Source organism: Lonchura striata, chromosome 1A, assembly GCF_050655825.1.
Source record: "Lonchura striata isolate lonStrDom1 chromosome 1A, ASM5065582v1, whole genome shotgun sequence".
Taxonomy (NCBI): domain Eukaryota; kingdom Metazoa; phylum Chordata; class Aves; order Passeriformes; family Estrildidae; genus Lonchura; species Lonchura striata.
The window spans coordinates 70,779,857-70,796,866 of NC_140741.1; the positions used below are offsets into that span (position 1 = coordinate 70,779,857).

The following is a 17,010-nucleotide window of genomic DNA, read 5'->3' on the forward strand; positions in this document are numbered from 1 at the left end:
TCCAACTCAGTTATTTGCAATCCACTACACTATGTGGTTTAAATTCAAGTTAAATTAAACATTAGTTAGGGAGACTAAAAACAATTCTGCACTTTAAAATAATATCAAAATACCAATATTGTTATTACTATTATCAATAATTCTTCATCTAGTGATCCCTTCCACAGTCACCTCCACATCCTGCTGTTCATCCCATACATTTACTAAGTAGGCTGTAGCACTCAGTCTCTTTTAAATGTTGTACCCTTATGTAGAAATTAAAAAGTTGGGTATCTTAGAAGTGACCACTTCCTAGGGTACAAATAGCTACTATTGCTCTTTTAGCAGTTCTCCTCCATATTTAATTCCTCAATTTCTTACCTCCCACACTAATGGCAACAACTCCAGGGCACAGGCGAACCAAATGAAGTGGAGATAAAGGAGGGGAGGTATGGCCAAAAATTGTCTTTTGGAAAATCACATGGAAAGCAAAGTTATTAACTATCTTTTCTTCAAACAAATGAGCCTTTACAGAACCTATTCAATCCTAAAAATAGACATTAAGTGGGATTCTATAACTTGTTGGGAATAATGCCTTGGGGATATTTTGCATCATCCATGCTTATAAAGCAAATGCATTAGACATCTGAGCAAAACATCAGATATTATTTTAACAGCAAGAGCTATCCATCTCATCGGCAGCAGCAATCGCTCCTGTTGACATTTTGCCAACTGAAGTTTGAGTGTCAATGGGGTGGGGAGATAACTGAAGTCTCCCTGTGACATTAATTGACTGGGTTTTACCACCCCCTCAAGGTGCTTGCAAGGGGCAAAAAGCAGTGCCCAGGTCTGTGAGCGGAAAACGGAGCGCGGCGAGGCGGCGGCTTGCCCAGCGCCACGCAGGGAAGCTCAGCATGGCCTGGAATGAGGATCCAGGGGGAGGGAGCTGAGCTGTCCGCACTGCACCAAAGCCCGAGCTTCTCATGCTCTACCCCTGCGAGGTACTCACTGCTGCTATCTCTTTGCAGCAGAAAGGAAGAAGGTGGGAAAAAGGCAGAGAGGCTCCATGTGATGCACCTGGAGTTATTCCACAATTGAAGCCAAGTCTGTCAAGCCAAAATATTGTTATTTTATCATCCAGTGTAGGTAAGACATTATTTAGCAGGTGCACTCCACACAAGCAGGGTTTTTAAATATTTTTACAGTATCACTCCCTAGCTACGCTATTTGAGAGGTGACATAAGAACCTGAAGCAGTGATCCAGGGCTGCTGGAGGAACCAAATGCCAGCCAAGCTGTTGTGGCTTTGGGATGTCAGCTAATAAATAATGCAGCCTTGTTGTGCATTGGGTGGATTTGGCCAGCATGACCTAAGATGCCAGGACTCAATTCCCAGCATGACACAAGCCTTCCAGTCAGCGTCCCACTGGACATGACTCAAGTGTTCTGAAGATGTACTTTCTTCCATCTCCCCAGTTGGGTGTTTGTTTCTAGAAGTCAACAGGAGATTGAGACTTTAAAGGGAGTACTTGCCCTTCAAATCTAAGAACACCTCCTCCTCCCATATTAGTATTTGGAAAACAGAGCCAGAGCAAAGCCAAAACATGCTACCTATTAAGTCATCTTCTACATGAAGTCTTCCCATGGCAATGACAGAGGTCCCTCAACCATCTAAAAGGAGAAAGCAGCAAAGCAGAGACATTCTTTCTTGAGTGGTCTGCAAAGGCAGATTTCACTTTCCTCCCAGATTCCCCACTTAGGGAGCACAGACTCCTGAGAGCATATTCAGGGAATTTCGCCCTTCTCAGAATCTGTGAAAACTAGAGAAGAAGGCCCCATTTTGAAAAAGACCTTTCCTGCTGCCAAATGAAAATATTCAAGTAGTTCAGTCTGCAGTCACCATTTTAGGGTGCTAATGCTCAAGCCTGGTCCACAGGAAACCCCTCCCTTTCTGCATAAATCTGTCTGATTCCACATCAACTTCTAGGATAATTTTTAGAAATTTGTTAAGAAAACAAAGCAATCCTCTACCTTGTCCTTCTTCTTCTCTAAAAACCCAGTCCCAGCCTAAAATAAGATAACTTTTCTTTCAGGCTATCAATGACTATGAAGGAATTTAGTTTAAATAATAGGTTTTTTAAAACATGCAATGGCTTTTGTAATGCAAAACACAAGCTCGGTTCTGAGAGAGGCCAAAGTGACCAGGATATAAAATACTTGTTTTGCAGGAGTTTTATTTAAAGACTTACGTTGTTCTGTGCTTGCTTGTTGTCCTCTGTGAACTATGCTCTGGGAAAACACCATGTGATTATGCTCATCAATATCCTCTACCTTTGCCAAGCTGGAATTCAGGAGATAACCCTTTAAAAGGAATGACTAGTGACAGCAGCATTTCAGAGAGGCAAGAAAGCATAGTAAGGGGCTCCTCTGTTTCTTTCACAGTGTTATCTCATCTGCACTTATCTTCTTAATTTTTTGCTTTCACTCAGAGAGAGTGAAACCAGCCTCAGCCACTCCCCCTGTTTCACATCACAGATTTTTCTGTTCATTTGCTAAGTGGATCTTCTGCCTGACTCTTTCTGCAGCATGGAAGGTCACCTTGATTCAACAACGCTCTTGGGCTCCTCTTCTGACAGAAACTAGAGTCTATTATTTTATACAAAACTCAAATTCTAGTCTATGGGATTTTTTTAAATGTAAAGCTTTTTTAAAATTCTGTTGGAAAGCTCTCCTATTTGCATTACAATGTAACAGCAAGAACATCTTATAGCTAAAAAGTGTGATTGAGGTAAGTCTCAAATAAGCCCCAAAAGCATCAAAATTATAAAATCTATTGAAATTCTACCTTTTAAATTAGAGCAAAGGGTACAATATATATAAAAAGTTGGCCCTGATGCTGTGGGGCCGCTGCCATTTTCACTTTTCACCTCGCAAAGGTACAGAGAAGTTCTGAGTCCAGAATACATGTCTTGATTCACAATTCCCTTCTACCCAGAAGGCAGACAGGCAGTCAAATTCGTCTCTGTTACCAATCTGGATGTTACAATCCAGATAACTTCAAAGGTCAGACATGAGCCCCAAACTACTTGTCAACAAGCATGCCTCTAAATATTGCAGGGAATAGCCAAAGCATTCAGGTAGAAAAGAGGTTTTGAATTAAGATGTCAAAAATTCTACTCTCCTGACTGAGATCAGCTGGGGTAAGTAGTGCAGTTATATTGTTGAACCAGCAGAGCCATAATATTTTACGCCAAATGAGGATGTGGCTCATAAATTCTATTTAAGCTCTCCATGAGCTGAAGTTACAGGAATTTTCCACGACTATCCAGTATCAGCATCCAAACTCTCAGTGTTATGCCAATAGTCTGCCCTGGCAAAATAACCTGGCTGTAGAGAGAGTATGAAAAAGATAGCTTGATATTTCATCCATCTATGAAAACTGAACAATACTGCCACAAGTCTCCCACCACAAGCACACACAAACACACACTGTTCACATGAAAATATGAATGTCTGGTTGTGTATACATACAGTTACAAACACCAGTAAGTCACATTGAGCAACCATGTTATTTTTAACCACCCTTCATATGAACTCATTCTCTTTAATTTTTTAGCATCTCTGTAGCTAATGTACTCTGCCAGTGCTTTCTTTGGGATAAGGAAAGTGGTTTGTATTCAAACTAAACAAGCACTATGTATTTATAATGCTAATCTTCAGGAATTCTAATGCATTTGAGTATTTCTGTCAATAGGTATTTTGGAAAGTGAAGCAAACAAAAAATAAGCAGACAACATTAGCAGAAACATATATTTTTGAAGATGAGTCTGGTTCCAGCTGGCTGTGGTGTTTAGTTAGTAAAAGGGACAGTGCTAGGAAGAGTAAAGCCAAAATCAATCTGCCTCCACCCATCTGCAAAGCTCCAGACCAGTATCTGATCCCAAGCATGAACCTTAATGCCTGTGTCCAGAGTCTGGGCCCCTTGATTCTTTTGAAAAAAAGCATCAATGCTTCATTTAGTGACTTAAACATCAGTATGTGAAAACTTGTCCTCTTTTACTTATTCTTTACTGCTGCTGTACTCAATTAGAAGTTTTCTCTGTCTGTGCCCCGTGAGTAACATCTTCATGTGCAACTCGCCTAAAGGTCAAGGAAATCTCTTTGCCGGGATGGCTTCAGGTGGAACAGCTGGAGGCCACAGAGAACTACCAGGAAGGTCCTCTGCTAAAACCAGCTGAGCTCAAAACTCTTAATCATTCATCCTACCTGCTCCAAAGCTAGCATTTAGAACTACTGGGAAGTCTTGACTCCTGTTTCTTGGCATATGCTACTTTTTCTGAGAGAGGCTAATGCAGCCTGAGGGCTGTTGCAGTGTCAGTGAGGCTGTAGCAGTGGGCAAGGAAAGCACAGGGAAAGAGCAATGGGTGCAGAAAATAAATTTTCCCCACGTCTCACCCTCTATTTTTGGTTCTTATGTCGACAGGGAGGAAGACAAGTAGCAGACAATGAGGGCTGTCAGCTATCTGGCCACTCCTAAACTGGGATAATTCCATGTCATTCTTTGCAAAATGACGAGGGTCACAAGAGGCAAGGAACACGTCTGCCTGAGCAACCCCTAGAGCCCTCCAGACACAAGTGTGTAAGCACAGCACTTAAACTGACAGTAGCTCTTACTTAGCAAGATCTTTCTTTTTGGTTAATCATATATTTTTGTACAAATAGGAGGATTCTATATTTACCCAGCATAGCAATTTCTTTCACTTCTTAGCAATCGGAGAAATGAGAGATGAAAAAATCCAGCAGCTCATCTTGAATGACTTAATGCCAATACAGGATTACTGCCTATCCCATATTTTCTAATACTTTCCTACTCCGAACACCCATAAGGACTGGGATTTAACCCTGTATCCTTTAGAAGATTATTCTAATTGAACAGATACTGGGTATTTTTTCCTTACTTGATCTAAGCTTTATTTCACCTCTTTCGGTGGTAAATCCTTGGTTCTGTGTACAACCAAAAATAATTCCCATTTATCACTGGCATTTGGGCAGTACTTGGCCCTGGAGGAAATAAATGCACCATCTTCACGGATGCTGCTGTGGATGCTTGGTGAGGTGCTCCCCCAAAAGTACTTATCCTCCTCTGTATTCTCTGCAATATTTGAAATGAATATACTGTATAATAACACAGCACATTTTCCTCTAAGTTATTGTCTGGAATTTGTCACAAAATAGCATTAGTTACTGTCTGGTGGATACATGTTCAAGTGATCATCTAGAAAGCAAACTCTCTTCAATCATTTGAGCCATTCACAGGTGAATGGAAATATAAAGGTGTGATATCCCCCATATTTCTGCATGATCCCTCTGAGTGATCCTGGCAGTGGTAAGGAACACTGGATGTTGTGTTTTCATGGTGGAATCAGGAGCTTCACTTGTGGAGGTACCAGATTTTCAGTTCATGGGATCACAGAATGGTTTGGGTTGGAAGGGACATCTGGTTTCAAACCCCCTGCCACAGACAGGGGCACCTTCCACTACACCAGGTTGCTCAAAGTTCTTAGTTTATAACTAATCTTATCCTCTGATTAGTGTCTTATTTTCTGCAATCTTACTTTCTTCAACCCACAATCCTATGTTCTCTATCTTGAAGTCAGTGATAAGCCTCTATTCATACTTTCTTAGATATCATTACAGACTTCTAATTATTCCTTTCAGACACAAGCTTCTTTTTTAGTTTCTTTCTCTGCTTTTTCCCTGTGTATCTCCTTCAGAAAAGAAAATTTCCACTCACTGCAACTTGTAATAGTTGCAAGTGGGAATGGGTGAGAATTCCTAGGATGAATAATTGAGGCAGTGTATTAATGAGATGTCCTGATACATTGTAAATTACATTTGCAAAGAAGCAAAATTCCTTATTTTAAGCCCTGCTTGCATATCCCCCACCCGCGATGGCAGATAGACCATCTCTGAGATACAATGGGGTGAGAGCTGGAATTGGCTGCAGACTGCTTTAATGCCACTCTTAATGACAACTTGTGAAGATTAGGAAGTTGTCAGAATCAGATATCAGCAAAAGCTCCAGCCTGCTTTGTGAAGTCAGTCTGAATTAATTAATGGGTAGCTTTCCTTTGATATCGCTTTGATATTTGGCTGCAGCTGGATAAAAATCAACCACAAAGGAAGCTACATTTTGTTTACCACTGCTTAAGACTCTGTTTAGCTCAATGTGATTTTTTTTCTTTTGCAGTTTTTGCTTTTTTAACTTCTCTGGCACAAGGCAATAGATTCAGGCTTTTGTTAATAAATGGAGTTATGGTGACATCTTTTTCAATGACTGTTTCTCTCTGCCCCTGCAGATAGTCAGCTACTGTCTGGTAGCAAAGCCATTACTGATTTCAGTGAGCTGAAGGAGAAAAGATGGACCATTCCAAAAGTAGAAAAACATTAGCTTTCCCCCTCTGCTAGTGCTTTACCTGTCAAAGGGTATTTGACACTTTAATTGTAGAATCATAAAACCATAGAATCATTGAATGATAGAAAGGTTAGGGTTGGAGGAGATCTTAAAAGGACCACTTAGTTTCAATCTCCTGCCAAGGGCAGGGACACCTTCCACTAGACCAAGTCTGTCCAAGCCTTGTTCAGCCTGGACTTGAACACTTCCAGGGATGGGGCATCCACAACTTCTCTGGGCAACCTGTTCCAAGTTCCTCCCCACCCGCCCAGTAAAGAATTTCTTCCTAATGTCTAATATAAACCTACCCTCTTCCAGTTTAAACCCATTCCCCTGTGTCTTGTCAATAATATTTGCCCTCTGCTTTAGAGGGTGCTGACCACTTGCTTCACACACTGACAGCCTAAAATATAAGCTCTGCAGCTATGTGCCCTCCATGTCTTTCAAGAGTGGTAATTCAAACCCCATTTGAGCTTCTCTAAAGGTTTTGGATGTCTACCAATACAATCAGATGAATATGCTTGTACCCCAGATTGGTACTTGCACCACAATGAATCTCCATGTACTTCTGGCAGCCCCAGTGGCCCTACTGGCCAGAGGAGGAAGGATTTCTTTGTACAGCACAGGGGAAGAACAGACAAAAAAGTGGCTCTTCCAACTAAGCTGATGAACATGATAATTTCTTTCAGAGAATGAGCAAAAAATAAATTATCTCTCCGGGTCTGCAAAGAGTTTTTAATTCGGCCGAATATGATTGTCCAAAGTGTGTTAGAGCAGGAGATTCAGTCAGGCCACCCAGTTTCACCTGTTTTTTTGTAGTATTATGGGTTTTGAGCATCACAGAGAAGACAGAATTTCTGTTTTCTCTCTTATCATGTACACTGTCCCATTCAGCAGCACAGTGCACCTGTGTGCATCATTACCCAGCTGAGATGGGGGAAATCTGGCTGGGGCTACCTCAGCTTCCTGCACCACCACAGGAGTGCAAACACACAATGAGCCAGCACTGCACCCCTTCAACAGCAATGGACCACAGAGCAGAGGTGTTTGAAGGAAGCAGAACAGCTCCCAGGGTTGGACACAATGGAAGGAGAATGCTGAACAAACATTATCTCTGATATAAACATGCCACGAGGCCCAGGCTCCTTAGTCATAACATAACTCAGCTCCACGGGTACCAAACATTGCTATCAAGGCAGGTAAATGGCATCCAAGGGCACCTCTAATGATGTTGTTTCCTGATGTTTGCAACTCTGTTTATGATTTGCCTTTCTAATTTCACTATTGTAGGAGTAGTCAGACAGCTAGGAAGGCTCCCTGAACTAGTTTTTCATTATGAAGACAATTTTAATAGCTCGTGTCGTGGTGCTAATGAGGCTGACTGAAGCACCTGTACTTTCTGTTCCAGATAACAGAAAACAGCTAACACCAGCAGGAGGATAAATAGCTGTTTAAGAGAGTGTCTGGGCTATTGTCCTTAGCTAAGCACCCCACCTAAATTTTGGTGAGCTTTGCAATACCCTGGAGTACTCCAGTGATGGCCTCTTGATTTTCTTCAGAGATTTCCATTCTGAAGTGCACAGCAAAACGTTCTCCAAGTCAGTGATTTTTGGGCAACCAGCTTAAAAGTGATATCCTGTGAACTGATCCTCCACCCTCACTGAGTAAGATTTCTAAGTTGGACAAAAAGGTCTGGAGGGATTTTGCAAAGTGATGACCTCAGCTGATCAGAGTTATGGAAACCAGAGGCAAATCCCAGTGTCACATGCCAGAATGGGGATGAGCTTCACATCAGTGAATTTTTCTGAGGTCAAGCCATTATTATGCATTACTTACTCTCCATCTCAATATTATTATACTGCAAAGCTGTGGAAAAAAAACCAACAAAAAACAAAAAACAAAACAAACAAACAAACAAAAAAAAACCACCCAAAAAACAAAAACAACCCAACCAACCAAAAAAAAAAAAAACAACAAAAAAACCCCATTCCTGAACTACTCCAAGAGTTCTCTAAAAAACCTAGTGTGCATCTAACTGCTCTTGCAGCTGGGCCAGTGTGCTCTTGTGTCCTGAACATCCTGATATGGATGTCTGGGATCTAAATCAACTCATTGATGCCCATACCCTGTGCAGTTCTGCACCCTCCTCACACACCACAGGTCATCACCCCCCTAAAGTAAGGCAGGTAAAGGTTCAGCCACCTTCTCTCAGTGCCTCAGAACAATGGATCTTCCTGCACTTCCCTGTTCTTGGAGAGCCTCTTCCAAATGTTTGAAGCTTTTCCAAAAAACAAAATACTTACTAGAGCATAGACTCATATCCAGATATCATAGTACTTGAGTCACTGCCCTGAGTACCAGGAAACCAAGTGCTGTTCCTTGTTTTCTCTCACTCCCACCAGAATTTGATACTTTCATACAGATGGAGAATCTTCAAGAGGAGAAAAGGTGACTCCAGTCTTAACCAAGTCCAGTGGTGAAGGCTCTGTTAGGTCAATACAAGCTAAATCCTTTCAAATTTGACCTTCCATCCCCCAGTGAGAAAAAGGGACAATAGAAGTATGAACTAAATGTTTTGCTCAGTTTAGAGAAGTTATTTCACTTGGTCAAAATTCCCCTCTCCCTTTGCCTGCAAAACAATCACTATTGTCCCTTTAAGCTGCAAGTTCAGCTACTTACAGAGATTCACTGGATTCTAAGTAATTTTTTTCCATTTTTTTAAATCTGGGGCTGGTGATCCATTCTGTGTTTCACAGCAATGGTAGGTGCAAACACAACTTTTCTACTAAGGTATTTGAAATCAGTGCAAGTATTCATTTTCACTGAAGTGGCAGAGTAATTGCAACACATTTTCTGTTTGTTTGTTTGTTTTGAGGGGCATGGGTAGAAGTGGTATTTCTGAATTAAAAAAAAAAACAAAACACATGTCTTCTGAGCTGGGCAGTGTATCATTAAGTATATTCATTTGCATAGTATTTTAAAGGAAGGAATGGGCCAGATTCACTTTCCCAACATCATTGAATGTCTTATAGCTCACCTCCTAGGAACAGCTGCTCCCTGGGAATTCTCTTCTTTCCCATCTGGTATTTTTATAATTTAAGCAGTTCTATACTCTTTGGATCCTTCATTAAACAGCATTTGGCCATACGATATGGGTACTGAATTAGTTTAATTTGTCATCATAAATCAATCACTGCAAAGCCTTAACTAAGTTAATTGCTCTTTGAATTCCCTTTCTGTTTGTCAAAATCTCTCAGAGTCACTGATATATCATATTCAGGCTATTATTCAAATCATATTGGATGATTACCTTTTTATTACAGGTAATTTTTACATAATGTTCATATAGTGCTGACAAACCATAAGGCTTAAAATGGAGAAGGGAAGTGGATATTAAAACACTACTCCAGAAAGGAGAGTGTCAGAATAGTCATTAGAAAGGAGCTCATGATGTAAAGCAAGAACCAGAAATATATTTGGGTTTTTTTGCTTCTTGTTGGACAGATGATATTTTATCAGAAAGTGAATGAGGTTTCATAGTAAGTCATCATGAGTGCCTACATTTTGGACCAGATTATTCTGATTATTATTTTTCATATGCTACACCCCTAAATGGACCTTGAGGTTTCCTTACAGCCAGTATACAACCTGTGGGCAAAGTTCCCTCTAAGAAAGTCCTGCTTCCCTATGATGTAAAAAACATTTAATAAAACCAGAAGTGATGCTTACAATGTAAAGATGAAAAATGTTTTCCTTGACAACATCTGGCAAAAAAGAAATCCATGAATATTTTACAAATACAGTTCCTACAAACTCCACCTTGCTGTTAAAATATTAAGACTTTTCTCGAAATGGTATTTCTTCCTTGTTAAACCCTTTATCAAATCAATTCATATAGCTAATGTCCTAATTTCATGCCAGAACTTCAATACAAAAGGTTTGCTGCTACTTGGAATACATATGTATATCTCACTTGAAATAAGAACCACATAAACCATGTTTCTGTTAAAAGCATGGGAGTGCAGAGTGTGGGCTGTTAATTATTTCTGTGATAACCTTAGGTAGGAGGATATATAAAAAAATGTACATAAAGACAACAAATAACCCTTGCCATGTCCAATAAATCTAACTTCAAATAAAGAACAAAGACTCCAAAGAGTTTTAGGCGTGGATTTTACAAATGGATGCCCATTGATTTCTGACTTCAAATAGCCTCTGCATGACATTAAAGGTACATTTATTCAGCTATTTGGCTCCAAGAATCCAACCAACATATAGTGCTCTTGTGTTACCTCTCTGCACTTAACCCTTGCCAGGAAATCCTACCGGGTTCACTTGTCAGCAAAACAGAGAACATTCTGTTTTTAAAATAAAGCATGTTAAAACTAAAACAATGAACAAATGTCAGTGCCATGAAGGCAGTTAAAGAAGTCCCTGAATGCAGCTCTTTGAGGTTTGCCCTCTATACAGAAGCCAATTTTCACTAAGCAGCAAATTAGGGCATGGGGGAAACAAGATTATTACATCTAACTGAAGGTACAGAAATTTAGATGGGTGGAATTTATTGGATTACTCTGTTTAGGGAATAGAAGTTAAACAACTCTAACGAAGCCATGAGATTCTTAATGAAAATGAGACTAGTTAAGGCCTCAGTTCTACATCTCATCCCAAAGAAGCCCATTTCCAAGATAATTATTACATTCAAATTGAGATTTTCCCTTCTCTCCCTTCTGCCTTTTAAAACAAAATCCAAATGAACACTCCAAGAAAACCTGACTCTAAGGTGAATAATATAAACCACATCCCTATGAGCTGTGAGGGTACCAGCAACCTGCTCTCGTGCTATGTTTGAAAAGACACATCTGAAAATTCACACTGTTCATTTGCAAGACAAAAGCTACTTGTGATGCCAGCACCAAGTAAACAGAAGATAACTGTCCCTGTTTTGTTGATCTGTATCATATATCATAACAATATGCCTGTATTTCTCAAACACTGCATATCTGCTTCTCTGCCTAGCAGCAATCGTACATAACAAGTGATATCTAAATACATATTTTGGGAAAGATAAAAGCTCCCATATATGACACGGAATATTATGACTCACAGAGAGATTATATTAATCATGAATAAAAAGATGATGTTTGATCCTACTTGTGCAGAAAGTTTTTAATTTTTTTAAAAAAATCTTTTTAAATGAATTTCTATCCTCAGGAAAATGATTAAAACCAAAAAAGCCTTGAGATGTCAGCTGGTGACATGTTTTTCTTCTTTATCTTTCTTTTTTGTTGTTGTTGCTGTGAAAAAAAAATCTGAGTGAATACAGCAAAGTGCATCATTAACTTCTTATTAATTTTATAATACAAAGGCAATTCAGTTAAAATAGTAGTGCTGCAACTTTAAATTACAGAACTAGCTTGGTATTTAATGAGAGATTTAGCACAGCGGGGTTTCTGTTAAATTAAGTTGTGCCTTCACATCACAGTGGGAAAACAGGTGTATATTGGTTTAGAATTATGGAAATGTTGACTAATTCCAAGGCTTGTAATCAAACAGCAAGGCACCCTGCAATATTTTCTTCCAAGATTCTGCATTAATCATTTATGTCTGGTCTTATTTTCTTCATGTCCACTAAAAGGGTGCAGCTCAAAGGAGCAGATCAAGCGCTGGTGTTTTCATGTCTCTGTTAAGGATGAGGTCCAGGCAAAAAAAGCAGAGATAGAGACATAGCACTGCAGGCTTTGCTCAAAAAGCTACTTAAATTACACTGAACATGCAGCCTTGGAAGGGGAATAAAATTCACACTAAACCCCCACTTTTTTGGCTTCACCAGTGCTGATCCAAAACTTGCTTGCTGAGCAAGCCTGCATTTAAGAAATGAAGAGACCAAACCCAGAAACAATCTAGGCTCTATCCACAATGAACACAGAGCTATTCTCCTCCACACCTCTGCAGCAGTGCAGGTTACACCTGAGTGCAGGTAAAACAAGGTAAAACACAGATGAGTTCCAACAGCCACAGCATCCCTGCAGCCCCCTGCTCCTGCCTCTGCCAACTTTCCTTACCTTACACTAATAAATCACCTGCCTTTGCCTCGGATTTTCTTCCTGAGCTGTTTAAGGATGCCTTATCTCATGCATGGTGATATTACAGCAAAAGGCAAAGGCATGGATTCTTTTGTTTCCAGGAGACACCTTATTACTGAACCTCCTACTGACCATACCTTGCTTACTGGAAGCAAACTGACACTCGATGCCTAAATGAACCTGATCCAAATTCATCCCTTGTTGCAGCTCTGACAGAAGATTGCTTCCATTTGCTCTGAGACTATTTCACACACAGAACTATCCACTACTGATTCCCACTTGTTTGGTAATAGCTGCTTAGCAGGCAAGAGGAACAATACAGAAATTGCTAAAATTCATATAAGGAGAACCCTCCTAACGTGAAGTGTTTCCAGCACATGTGCCACAACTTTAAAGAGTGCTTAAATGAAGTTATTTTGGGAATATACAGATGCAGCATAACAGTATCCCTATATATGCTGAATGTCAGTATACTGCACGTGCAAAATACAGAATCTGTTATATAATATATGCTGAATCATTCTGAAAGACAAGTAGTAGAAATGTATTCAAGTTGCTTCTCTTTATTAGAGGCTTCCCTTTAAAAAAGTAGGTATAACAACTTATCTCATAGTAAAATCTAAACATCTCTGGCCATACCAGGAGTATTTTTAAAGCTAAGGCCCCTGAGTTATGGGAATGCTGTGTCTGTATTTCCTTAAAAGAAAACTTTGTAACCTCACAGTCAGGACAGGAAAGAACAGCTTAGAAAGATAAATTTTAAATGACAAAGAACTAGAGAGGGCTTTAGGGAAAAAAATTTTTGAACCCTATTTTAAAATAACATCAAAAGGTACACTAGCATCTTTAACTGCTGCCTACTCATTAGCTGTGCAAAAGTTGGGGAGAAAATGATGCCCTGCTCAACTAAGATGCAATGCAGAGCTGAGCCAGCTTTGCCACCTGTATGTGAGGAAGCAAGAGAGTGAAACTGTCCCTCCGAGTCACCCACTGGGATAAATGACATCTCTCAGAACACAGCAAGCAGCTTGGAGGACTCAGGGAACAACAGAGAAAACTAAAAGCAGCTGGGGCAGCTTGATTTGTTTAGCCTGGAGAAAAGGTTGCAGTGACCTTACCACTCTCTTCAACCTCCTGACAGGAGGGTGTGGCCAGGCGGGGTCAGGCTCTGCCCCCAGGCAACAGGATGAGAAGACATGTCCTCAAGCTGCACCAGGGGAGGTTCAGATTGGGCATCAGAATGAGCTTCTTCACTAGAAGGGTGGTCAACCTTTGGCTGCCCAGGGAAGTGGTGGAGTCATCATGCTTAGAAGTGTTCAAAAAAACAACTGGATGTGGCACTTAGTGCTGTGATTTAATTGACATTGTGGGTTTTGGTCAAAGGTTGTACTCGATGATCTTGGAGGTCTTTTCCAGCCCCTATGACTCTGTATGATTCTAAACAGACCCCATCTACTTTGTGATGCATAGATCTTGTGGTAGAGCTTGAGGGATGCTATCTGGGCAGGGTGCTGCTCCAGCAGCTTGGGGTCACCTCCATCCTACCCAGCCAGTCCACACAGCCATTTGACTCCAAGCATGATGGAGAGCAATAACTCAGTGAGTTGGTTTAGGTGCAACATTGAATGGGGTTAGAGAGCTCTCATCCGAGGGCTTGGCATTTTCTGGCAGTGGGGATGGGAACCAACAGCTGGGGTTGCAGGGACAGAGAACACTGGGACTCCAAAGGGGTCTCAAAGGGAATTGTCCCTCAGAGCCTTCCTTTCTCTCTCTTGAATGGCACATCCATCCTCTACACCCTAAAGTGCTGAGACTCCCACTGGGAGGCTTGTAAGGTCTTGGTACTGTCCCTTGCAAGGGCCAGCTGCTGGAAAACATCACTTGAAGTGCCACAACTTTACTCCTCTTCTCCTACCTTTGCAGATTCCCCACACCATTCCCAGCATGTTCATTGCAAATGACAGAGGACTCCCATTTCACCTTTAGCAGGGCTCACAGGTAACTGTGCCATTACAGCACCTCTCTATGCTGACTATTTCCATGACACATGAGGTGGCTTTCCTAACAGGAAATCACTTGCACAAAGTGAACCGGCCAGATATAATTTTTCAAACACAGAGTGTCCAATTTCACACACAGCACATAGGAACTAAAGGACATATTGGCCATATAACTGTCAGTCCAGGCAATGCTCTATTTATTTACACAGTGTATTTATTTATTTTCACGTCTGTAACCAGACACTACAAACATATACTTGAACACTTCTCCTACATCAAGAGGGGATATGCCTCCATCCTTTATATTTTTTTCACTTCCATCCTCAAAGAATACAGCAGAAAAAATGAAAATGGTGGTACAAGAAGATTTCAGAGTTTAGACATGCAATTACCAGTGCTATACTTCTCTCTAGCCCTGTAATTTAAATATAAAATACCACAGTAAAACGCAGGATACAGTTTGTACAACACAACCACAACTGTTCTGAATGCTGGTGCCAGTGGGAGCAGGTGGTGACGAGAGGTGATGTCAGGAGACAGGATGACCCTGTGCAAGCAGCTATGTGGTACCACACTACACAACACCCTGAGATGTGCAGCCAGTGCATTCAGGTTGTTTAGAAACCACACAGATAAAGGCTGCATTTAACAAACTTTGGCTGTCTTTTGTCTTCTCCTCTCCCTCTTCAAACATGAAGCCCCAGTGGTGCAGTGTTTTTCTGCCTTATGCTTTCTCTCCTTCCCCCTTCCCTCCCTCTCCCTTAAATAAATTAAAAATAAAGATCCACATTACACTTTGGGCACTGTCTCTACTCAGCAGGAATCAATAGCCTTTCCAGCCAAAGGACTTTCTAGAGAACAGCAGCTGCCTTTGGACATGATGCCATTGCTACAGGACTGGCACCAACACAGGACAGACCATCAGCTTAGCCACCCTCCTTGCAGAGATTAAGATCATTTGGGGCACCAAGCAGCATGGAGAGCAAAAGGGCTATTCTTCTGGCAATAAAATAATTAGGATCAAAAAGTAAATGTACTCACCCCAGGTAAAGTTTTAATATTGTGCAGTGCATTCTGTGCCTCAAGAGCAGCTTTTCTTGTATAAAATGTTACGAAACAACAACCTATAGAGAGAAATGAAAAGCTTTCAGAAATTAGTGAGTATGATTTGCGAGAGTACAATAGGAAGGGAGAAAAAACAGTGGTTGAACAACACATTATGAAAGCTGGAAATGTGAATTATCCTGAGGCGCCTGAATGACATGAATAAAAGAAAGCTTGTATGATTTAAAATAAAAGTCACCCCCTGTGCATTGCATCTATAGCACACCTGCATTGTTAGTGAACTGTAATCACTTAGAAATTGTTAACCAAAATCCAATTGGCTTTGTACATTGTAAATAAGGTTATATTTTTCTGAAGGCTCCCCATTATACTTTGAATATAAGCAACATGGCAGGCTCAAGCAGCAGGAATTCATTGTTACATCCCAAGCAGAAAAGCAGGCTAAAGCAGGACTTTATTTAAAGGGCCTTATACAAAAGAGCTAAGGTTGATTCCCCCATTTCTTTGAAACCAGGCAGGACTGGAGGTGGAACACTCAACTCAGTTTCAAAAATGAAAAACAAGCTACAGGTGAATTCGCCACTGCTGGGAAAGTGGAGGCTGCTGATGGCTAACAGCATTAAGGGAGGCTCTGCTCTCCCTGCATCTGCTGCATTTTCAGTAAAGCAGGTGGTTTTAGTTGCCTTAATCCTGTGGTTTCCCTTTTGACAGCATGGTCCAGCCAGGTGGTGTGTGGGACCAAACATGGGTTGCTGTCACTTTGTCCACTGCGAACGTAAAGCAGCTTTTGCTGCAGCACACACAGCCCAGGCAGCTCAACCAGCCCAAGGGTGAGGTCAGGGCTCACACACAGATCCTCAGGGAAGAGCTCTAATGTCACAGGCAGGGGACAAAAAGCAAGGAGCAGGGTTTGCCTGTAATACCCCACAGCAATGAAGTCTGCTCCTTGACAGATGACATGTTTGCTGCAGATGGGGTGTTTGATTATGGGGAGAGGGAAAACATTCTGGGCAATGCTGGCTGGGGGACAGAAGTGGCCCCTGAAGTAGAAACCTACTTCACATGAAACAGATCTTACTGATGAATCAGAAAACAATCCTTTTCTCTTAATCACAGAGATTTGTTACAACTCCAGAGAAATGTCAGAACCAATCAGTAAATAAAAGAAACCCTGGTTCATGCATCCCTTGGAGCATGACACAGATAAAATAATCTGTGCTTCAGGCAATGAGCAAAGCTTATATCAGCTCCCTAATGTTGGTCAAGGTGAAACATCCCAGCCCACCTGACGTGCCTGCTTGAGTTCAACCCTGCAGCATCCCCATAGTGGCAAAGGACACAAGGAGAAGGTGTGCACAGCAACACACAGCAATCATTGGAAGCAACCATTGGTGGCCCACGTTGGAAGGAAGGGCTGAATCCAGAAT

At 41.1% G+C, this 17,010-nt stretch overlaps 1 protein-coding gene across 24 annotated transcripts in view; it reads right to left on the reverse strand.

Moving 5' to 3' along the window:
- Positions 1–17,010, reverse strand: part of CELF2 (CUGBP Elav-like family member 2) — a 547,425-nt gene that overhangs the window by 85,904 nt on the left and 444,511 nt on the right. For all 24 annotated transcript variants that reach the window (XM_021530962.4, XM_021530961.4, XM_031506833.3 and 21 more), the window contains one exon: positions 15,560–15,642. In XM_021530962.4, coding sequence (XP_021386637.1) covers positions 15,560–15,642 — 83 coding nt within the window. The remainder of the gene's footprint in view (positions 1–15,559; positions 15,643–17,010) is intronic.